This window comes from Amblyomma mixtum, chromosome 6, assembly GCF_055824585.1.
Source record: "Amblyomma mixtum isolate Tamu chromosome 6, ASM5582458v1, whole genome shotgun sequence".
In the NCBI taxonomy this organism is placed as follows: Eukaryota; Metazoa; Arthropoda; class Arachnida; order Ixodida; family Ixodidae; genus Amblyomma; species Amblyomma mixtum.
Genome location: NC_143017.1, coordinates 115,938,651 through 115,948,488, shown reverse-complemented (window position 1 = coordinate 115,948,488; position 9,838 = coordinate 115,938,651). Strand labels below are relative to the sequence as shown.

Sequence of the window (9,838 nt, the reverse complement as noted above, 5' to 3'; positions counted from 1 at the left end):
TGGAAGAAGATAAAGCACTTTATTTTACATTATGACTGCCGACAACAGTGTCGGCAGCCCAACACATAAATGGCACGAATGCTCATATATCACACTTGACTGGGGCTTGGGAGCAAGCCCCCATCACAACAACAGAAAGAAGCGAGACGCTGTGCGCCTCGTTGTGGGCGTGAGGTTTAGCCGTGGTGCTTCTCGCTGTTGAAGACGTATCCCTTCTCGGCGCAGATGCCGGTGGCACCGGTGAGGATGGCTGCTCCAGGCTCCAGCTGGCAGGTGTTCTTTCCAGAGCACTTGTCCTGGAAGACTGGCACGCAAGACTCGCCGGGGCACTGCGGTACGCAGGGATGGTGCAGCATGAGTGACAGGCAATACATTGTAATTGCAGTGCAAATACAGCATGAGCAGAAAAAAAAAGTGAACATATTAGAGAGTCTTAGCTGCGTGCTACCGTATGCCACCCCCGTTACCGGTATACCGTCCGGCAGCTATGCACAGGTACTGTGCGTCTGCAAGGAATAAGGAATGGGACTTTTACTGACCGCTACCTCACTATCATTGCCGCTAACTTTACAGAGCCCTCAAGGAACTAGTCCCCGTCAGTACCGATATCAATATGCGGTAAGGCTACGTGGTAACTTTGTGCCATAAATTTTCTTGTCGCAGGAACACAGGGACAACCTACTTAATCGGGAAATTGACTGTACAGAACAGATAAAATTCTGAAAATGGATGTTGGTGTTTCGATTAACACAAAAGTCTAATAAAAAACAAGGTTGAGAAGACAGGGTTCTAGCTTAATGCGAAGGTTAGTAAAACACGGGCCGTAGACCACGACGACGCGTCCACACGCCTGGGCGAGTTTTGTCGCCGCTGATTCAGTCTCGGCAAAAAAAAATTGTGTGGACACTTTGGCAACTAAAGTTTTGAGAGGCGAATGCCGAGAACGCTTTGCCGTGACGACTTCCAGTGGATGTGACGTCACACCATTCCCGTGGCTGTATAGATACCCAAATTATACATCTTTCAGGGATCTTGAGTGTTAATTACGCTTAATTACGCATTTTTTCGTCTAATTTCACAAAATTCCGACGTTTTTCCAACCATTCTTTGACTATATTCACTACACCGTGACGACTTCCGGTAAATATGACGTCACACCATTCCCGTGGCTATATCGACGTTCGCGCTATTTCGACGCAATTTCGACATTGTTGCCTATAATTATTTAACTAACTAATCGACAGTCATCAAACTTCGCTTCTAGGTTCATTTTTTTTCTCCTCTATCTGAAGCAACCACTGGTTTCCTTCTATATTTTAGTTCCCGAGTTGAACGCGAGTGACACGCTTTGTTAACGGACGGAAAACAGCATGAGCCATTAAAGGCTTCCGCCTTAAAACTAGGCGTTGATTGTACGACGGATTGGCACAGCAAGGTGCGTGTGGCTCAGCCGGACTGGATGCGGCGGAACCATGCTGGCTAGCGGTGGCGTCTCTACTAACTGGTCGTGCCTGCGGTTAGCCATTTCCTTTCCGACTTGCTGTTTTTCTTTCGTCACATTAACGTCACGGCTAAATGAAATGGTAAATGAAATTGCTCTTTACTACCCCTGGTTCAAAAGAAGGCTGCTTTTTGTCGGTGCTATACTGCAGATACTGATGAGTTCTGTCCACTAATCATTATTACTATTTAGGAGGGGGCATACTTTTCGGCTGAGCGAAGCAATCAACATATTATTGGTATCTGTCATTAATTCGAGATTCATTACGTTGTGTCATGTCATTGTGGGATCGAGTGAGAGCACGTTTACTGTATTAAAAGGAGTGCCAAAAAATGAGACGCCTAAATTTTCCGCACGTTGAGATGAACTCTATTCTGAGATGCTGCTTAAAAAATAACGTGGTCTGACTGTCGTGAATAACATTACGTCGTCACCTTCGACATCCACTTATCATGAACGCTGCCACTTGTTTATGAAACTAAAATGTCAATACTTTTACAAGCTTCCCGATACCTGGAATTCTTTTGTCTCGCTTATATAAACCAGCAAGTCAAGTCAGGTGGTGCTGTTTTTTGCATTTCTGTTCATTCGGTTAGAAGCAGAAGACATAGCCCGAAGCACTGTTTTTTAGCTCCTTCTGAAGTTACCTACGCCATTCACGAAAACATTTGCCCAGTTCAGCATTGCGGCAACCCTCGCACTCAAGAAAGTTTGAGGAGTCGTCTTTGTGGTTTGAGCTGTCTATAGCATTTTAAGCGCTACAGGACACCTCACCACAGTGCATTGCGAGTGTTACAGTAGCCCTAGAGGTGACCTCGTAACTATCGGAAGAAACTGTGCATCACGCAACATCGTTCTCCTCCTCTTTGTCGGCAATGGCTGCACGTACCTTGTAGCAGACGTCACAGCAGTTGCAAGCGTCCTTGAAGGTGCCGCACTTGCAGCTGGCTGGGTTGGGGCACTTGCTCTTGTCGCAGCCGGCGTCGCAGTTTGGTGCAGACGTGGCCAGGGTGCTGCGGATTTGAATAGGAGAGCGCAGCAGAAATGAACTTACCCCGCAAATGCATGAGCTAAAAGCGAGTTAAACTGTTTTAAGCCGCAACACCTTCGCTTGGATACGAATTTGCACTGCTTAGTGAGCGCGGACCTATCCAATTCCTCACTAATATTACCCTCGCTCTTCATGTTTAAATAATTGATAAATTCAGGTTTCTAGGGCAACACGTAGGACAACATGCGTTGTACTTCTAACAAAACCATTTTTTAAGGTCATTTAATGCGAAACGAAGAATTAAAGCTTCTGCTTACCCGATGACGGCGACGGCAAGGACGACCAGGAGAAGAAGAGCAGCCTTCATCTTCGTTTCTGGAATGAGAGAGAGAGAGACTCTTTAATGAAGAGCAGAGAATTTAGCCGGCGTTTAAAAATCGCTGGCATGCTACTCTGCGTAGGGAGGGGAATTGGGAGACAAAGACAGAAGGAGAGCAGAGTGGAAGAGGTAAAAAAAAAACGAAGATAAAATGCGGCCATGAAATAGGTACTAAGGATGCAATGGCGAGTATTGATGTAACCTATGGAGTGATGGAGTGCATAGTCCGTCAAATGGGCTGACGAAGTTCACTGCATGAAGAATGCATGAAGGTGACGTGCAAGTGAATTTAAAGCTTATCGAGATGTCCAATGTCTTTTAAATATGTGAATAGAAAAGTCATTGCAAGTCTCTGTTGCCTAAGGCAGGCTAAGGGACCTAAAACTTTGTCCATTGTAAGGGGCACTGAGCAGAGCTTCTGCATGCAATGTTCATACTACGCACGCTCGTTAGCATATGCAGGGCACTCAAGCAAGATATGCTCCACAGTTTCTATCGCGGCACAGTTGTCACAGTGCGGACTGTCCATTTGTCTAAAACGGTATCGTAAGCCGTTTGTATATGCAGCATTAAGACGACGTCGATGATAAAGTGTTTCCAGATGTCGAGGAATTCTGGGTGAGAGTCTTGATCTAAGATGTGGGTAGATTGAGTGAAGAAATTGGTACTGATATGTCGGCAAACTCCAAAGCCGATACATTTCTTCGGAAGCAAAACTTTTGGCCACCTGGGACGCATCAGATTTCGTAAAAAAGGTTCTAATGTATCTCCGATGTTGATGGCCCTTACGGGCCGCTTCATCTGCTTTTTCATTAGCCTGAATGCCACAGTGAGCAGGTACCCACTGGAATGAGACACATCCAAAGACCGATATTAATACATTGAGAATTTCTGATTTACTATCATAATTTGCTAATATTACTTTTCACTCCTTATCTGTCTCCAAAGACTACTTTAACAAAATATTTCCATTCGAAATACAGAGCCATCTCCACAATGCGACAAAATTTTTTGTTGTTTTGCCGTAATGACTGATTTTTCTGCGTCAGATATTTTTCCCCAATGCTGCTGTTTTTTGTGCAGCACTTTGCTGCAGTCTGTAGTTCTTTTATGCTTTTTCTCTAGTAACTACACAAAATTCTGTTTTACTTCAAAAATTATTGTTGTTAATACAAGTTTATAAGCAAAATAAATATAGAAAATCTGTTGCGACGACAGAAAATTTCCTATTGTACCTTTCGATTGGGTTACTTTAGCTGACTGGCTGTAGTAACGCAGATCATGCCAAGAAGGTAATCGCATCAAAGTGGTAGGGCCCTCAAACAAGAAGGTTTTTACTCAGAGGCGTTCAAAGTGCGGCTTACGAGACGACACGAACACTTAGCTGTGAGCCATGAATTTACCAGGCAAGTCCGATGGGATGTTGATTCGGAAATTTCCTTCGCATGTAGAAAGCGCTCCAGTTGCCCTTCACTGCGTTCCTCGTTCTTTGGAGCTCGAGCTTAAAAGCGTCTGGCGTGTTTTGTCACTTTATGTACCGTTTTGCACGCAGAGTTACGTGCAAATATGAGTTGGCACAGCCTTTGTCAAGAGCGCAAATCCCGAGGGGTTTGCTCCTGTACCAAACAGTGTGGTTGGCTACGCATCGCGAGCGTTCCAAATCTCTCAAAGGTGAAAGCAATTCTGGTCCTCACCCTTCCGAAAGCTAAGGCTTGCACGGATGCTGCTAGAGTCTCGAAATACGGCTTGGAAGCAAGCCTCCTTTTTCTCTTTAGTTTTCGCAAAGGCTTTATATGTGCGTGTTGGCCGATCTCCTTTATAGATCCTGAGATGGCGAGCGCAAACTTCTTTGGACGCCTTGAAAGCGTGTTTACTATCCATGCGAGTTGTGTTTTAGTTCGCTCTATGTGTGTGTCTTCATCTTGTTCTGCGAAAAGTTAAGCCCGTTGAACTCCCGTGGACAACCTAATAGGCCAGATTCTCGCGATATTAGCATTTTTAGTAACGTTTTTAATGTTGCTCTGGAGAGACAGTTTATGGTGCTTCCTGCTGCCATTTTTGCACACCTTTGAATTTTGAAGTGCCTTGACCACCACACAGACAGACAGAAATTTGCACTGGTATAGGAGGTCTGGCGGGTATAAACCACTCTAAAACTCTAAAGGTAAGAGACGTCGCACGGTGTCCTGAACGAACTAAAGCTCCAGTAAACCTGAGATTAATGTTCCGAATATCTGTATGGCTCAGAGGTGATGTAGCAAAGTTCTAGCGCATAGAACGTATCGACAGTCTTGCCACCCGTACCACCTCGAATTAGTCAACAAACGACAGCAGCGTTTACGGCTCCGACAATATATTATAATTCAAGCTTATATATTGACATAGCCGCTCATAGATGAAGGGCTACAGACCGTTATCCGCGTCACTTTTTCAACCCGGTACAAATATTGGAGTCAGCGCGCTCTCTTATCAGGATAAATGTTTGTAATTTTTTACTCCTCTGCATTTCGATATTTTGCCTCCTGTATGTGAGCGTGAGCAGAATACAAAGTTAGTCATTCAATAACACAGACTGCAATAACGGGTTTCCCCAGTACTCGTCCAGTGGCCTGGACGAATAAGAAGAAAAAGAAGTAATAAACAAGATTACGTACAATACTTATGAAAGATATGGCGTAACCTGAACCAGCTATCATGTGGAGCAGAGTTCAGTGCTTCAGGTACACAGTGCAACTATTGTTCTCTTTACTAAGCGTGCTAGCAAAGTTTGGTACGCTTAGCGGCTGCAAGCTTTACAGGAGTATGGTAACGTGAAACCGCAAACGATTTCATATATATATCAAGCTATTTCACTAATAATCCGCTGCATATTCTCCTTCAGAATTTATGGCAAAGTTAAGTATGCAAGGCTAATCCAAGCGCGAAGGTGTTATACAAAAGCTGCCGGTCCGTACTCCTGTCAATCTAGGGGCACGGAAGTTACTGCACGCGGAAAACCAAGTTTATCACATGTTGATGTTTGCGTTCTAAGCATCTTTCTAACAGCGTAGCGTGACGCCATGCAGAAGGCGTCTTTTAAAGGGACAGCCTATTGCCTGAAACAAATACAAATATATTTGACGTAATCTTCCACACAATAATTTTCCTTCGTGACAATAATGAGGAAAGGCCTGGTGGGTTTGGAAGAAATTTATATCCTAAACTGGTAAAGAAAGCCATGCCAACAGAGGAAGCAAAGAACTTAGGAGAGTCGGTTAGGTCACATATCTTGAAGCCGGACATGAAGGCTCCCCTGCTAGGCGCCTAATTGGCCAGCGTCTCAGCGCGCTTGCGCATGCGCAGTTGACAATACAGCAGACGAAGCCGCTGCGCCCCGCGTTACTTGCTAAAGTTGTAATTGTACTAGCTAACTAGGCTCTCTGATATCTTGCAATACAAGGTGTGTCGTTGCCATCAGTTTAACTCTCGGCTTTCTGTTAACAGGCATATAAAAATGTATCGGCTTTTCATTAGTTCTTACTTTACCTCATCTCTCCTCATTTCGACTGTAGCAAAAATCAAACCTACAATTTCTTACAGCTAGCCTGATGTTCAGCACAAGTTTATGCCAGCTTATATCCCTCAGTAATAAGAAGTATACGGCACCGGTCCAACACTAATGTTCACATTATGGACCGGTCGCAGCCTCCGCAGCACTGCTCAGACGGGCGTGAACTGTGTTACGCAGAGAGGTCGATTTGCACTGCGGCTTGCGGAACGACGGATAGATAAAGTCTGGACCATGTATTAGCGATGCTACCACGATAGAGATAGCCTCTTGCAAAAGCCGGTCGTTCTGGTATCCGCAATCTTCACAAAGTAAAGTGGTCATCCGGCGCTCCCGAGCTCACCTTGGTTGTAGGGGCACTAGTGCAGAGACGGTTGAAACGAAGACACTGCTTCAGAAAACTGGGTGGGTTTTATAGACCTGTCGCTCTTTCCCCCGCTGAAGTCTGCGGCGAAGTCCAGCCCACAGAATCCTCCTCCTCCTCTTCAGAAAACCTTGAACGTCGGCTCGACGTGGCACCGCTCATAGAAGCTCCACTTCATTAATGCGCCGGGTGCGAACGGGTTCTGAACGCGAGAGTATTAACAAAACAAAAAGCTCCCACCCGCCCTGCTCAACGGTTCCTATCTGAGGATCATCGCAGTCCGCTTCGAAATCCCGCGGGTTACAGTGCTTTGCGCCACGACACTCCTTCTTTTTGCTTCCGTGAAGTTAAAGAAAGAAAGCGGGACGCTGGGGCCCCGCACGTGCAATAAATTGAGCGCAGTGATACGTGGCGGGAATGGTGGAGATGCGCATTTGATCATCGGCTGACTCAACGGTGTAGCTTAGGCTCGTGACCGGACTGGATGATGTGATTACGCGTTATGTTAGCTTATAGGCACGAATGGGGCTGCCTCTTTCTAGGGTATTCCAAGAATCGTGTCCGTGTACGCGAAAGCCAAAATGCTGGCCACTGATCATAACCAACCTTATTTGCGTACATATGCTTGTAGGTGCAGGATGTTCCAACTCCTCATTTTTTAGTGAGCTGAAAAAAATTGGACGGTGCATTTATCATTGAGGTTGGAATGCGAGAGTGGAAGCAACGCAGTCAGGTTTCTTTTTTTCTTATAACGGAATTTTACAATCTGACACTGGCAGTGGTAGGGCCCCCTTTTTCTAATTTGTGCGTGAGCGCGCACGTGTGTGTGTGTGCGTGTGCGTGCGTGCGTGTGTGCGTGTTGTGCGCGCGTGCGTGTGTGCGTGCGTGCGTGCGTGCATGCGTGCGTGCGTGCGTGCGTGCGTGCGTGCATGCGTGCGTGCGTGCGTGCGTGCGTGTGTGTGCGTGCGTGCATGCGTGCGTGCGTGCGTGCGTGCGTGTGTGTGCGTGCGTGCATGCGTGCGTGCGTGCGTGCGTGCGTGCGTGCGTGCGTGCGTGCGTGTGTGTGCGTGCGTGCGTGCGTGCGAAGATATCAATTTCGGTCACAGTCAAGTACCACTTTCAAGCATCCTTAGTGGCTACGTCTTGGACACGATATTTTCTATTTCAAACAGGATTTATTATTAACCCACATTAAAGAACTCCGTTCCTATTTTCAAACACTATTACTTGCTAGGTTGATTGCGCCTTATGCCACACTGCTCATTACCAAAGAAAGCACTTTGGTCAGTGATGTACTCAAGAGCCTTCAAAAGCAAAACCTGCCCCAGAACTGAGCAAGTTCATGATCGGATCAGGTAGTGCTAGTGCTTTGGTTCACTTGCGGAAAAACGCCGAATCAACGCATCTGTACATTATAACTCGAAGTTAATAAGGCATGTTTTCTTGCAGTCTGTTGAAAAATTATTCGTCTCAGTTTTTACCGGAGCACACACTCATGTGAGCGAGAAGCCTTTTTCCTGTCACCCATTCCAGTTGCGTCTTTGTCATGCCTTTTCGTTTATTCAACGAACTAGTATTTTACACTAGCTGCCAAAAGCCCCATTTTCGAACACCAAATCCATTAGCCTTCCGCTCCTCTGGGAAAATCATTTTCACCACCGAGTGAAGGCACTACAGATGTAAATCTGGCAGTGTTTCCTTGATATGAATGGCAAAAGGTACTGTACAGAGAGGGCAGTAAGATTGCATTTTTGATAGCGCGAAACAAATGAGCAAAGGCTGAGGGAGAGCCTCAGTCAGCTAGCCAGCGTTTAGACAAGACCATTATATTGCCTGATATACATTTGTTGTTCGTGTAGTTTAGTGGATTCAGCGTTTTTTACAGTTACCTGTGTAGTGTGATGTGTTTCAACGTTTTTTTTTTTGCTGTTCCTATTTTTCTGTTGCTTTCTGCTAATCTTAGTTTGTAAAGCGCCGCACGCGATTTGCCGCTACCTGCCAGGCGCTGCCATACAAGCCCAATGAGGCTTCGGCAGGCCTGAATCTGTAAAATGTCTTTGCAGTGCAGAATAAACTGATTGATTGATTGATTGATTGATTGATTGATTGATTGATTGATTGATTGATTGATTGATTGATTGATTGATTGATTGATTGATTGATTGATTGATTGATTGATTGATTGATTGATTGATTGATTGATTGATTGATTGATTGATTGATTGATTGATTGATTGATTGATTGATTGATTGATTGATTGATTGATTGATTGATTGATTGATTGATTGATATTCATCTCGTTTAGCGCAAAACACAGGCCAGACAAAAAGAAAGGAACACCTAAGACGAAACACGGGCGCTTGTGTGTTCTCCCCCCCATTTCTTTTGCCCCCTTGTGTTTTTTGCTCTAAACGAGATGAATATAATAGCTGAAAACCAACTATCCCATCAGCTAACTCCCCTTTAGACAACAGGACTTGTCATCGATCGTCTGGGAAACGTTACTTCCCAGAGGTTAAATAGGGCTTCCGTTCTGAGGGGGAAGCTCTGGTGAGGGTGAGGAGGAAGGGTTGGGAGATAGGGTTCCTGAACTTGAAAAGACTGTTGTCCAGGTATGGGAGCTATTGCAGGCGGCATTCTACAGAGTATTAGTGCGAATGACGTGAAAAAAATTGGGATAAACAGGCCCCCTCAGCAAGACGAAATCCGTGGAAGTGGGAGGGCTCTTAAAAGGCTGCTTGTCCAGGAACGGAGATAGCGAAAGGTGGCGTGATAAGATGAAGTCGTGGTTACCTGAAAAAACTACGATAAAGAGGTAGAGGCGCACAGCAGCACCAACTACATAAAGTTAAAAAGCGAGAGAGATAGAACGGCAAAAAAGGACACGAGAAGGAGCGGGATAGAAAAGCCTGTTTCGTATCAGTGAATGCCAAACAGAGAAGGCAGAAAAAAGTAGAAAAGAAGGGAGAAGGGAAAGGGAAGGGAGTGCGTTAGCCAAAGGTCACTGAGAAATAGCAGCAGGACCTGCTATTTCTCAGTAGAAAAGTGTAAAATC

The 9,838-nt window shown here is 45.4% G+C and overlaps 1 protein-coding gene across 1 annotated transcript; it reads right to left on the bottom strand.

The window, feature by feature from the left end:
- LOC149340145 (8.6 kDa transglutaminase substrate-like) lies at positions 1-6,841 on the bottom strand. The gene is made up of 4 exons (XM_089550671.1): positions 6,762-6,841; positions 2,810-2,867; positions 2,391-2,514; positions 1-329 (listed from the first exon to the last, which is right to left on the bottom strand). Exons 2-4 carry the CDS (start codon positions 2,857-2,859, stop codon positions 177-179), a joined length of 327 nt encoding a protein of 108 aa, XP_089406797.1. The 5' UTR covers positions 2,860-2,867; positions 6,762-6,841; the 3' UTR covers positions 1-176.
- Between the last annotated feature and the right edge of the window lie 2,997 nt (positions 6,842-9,838).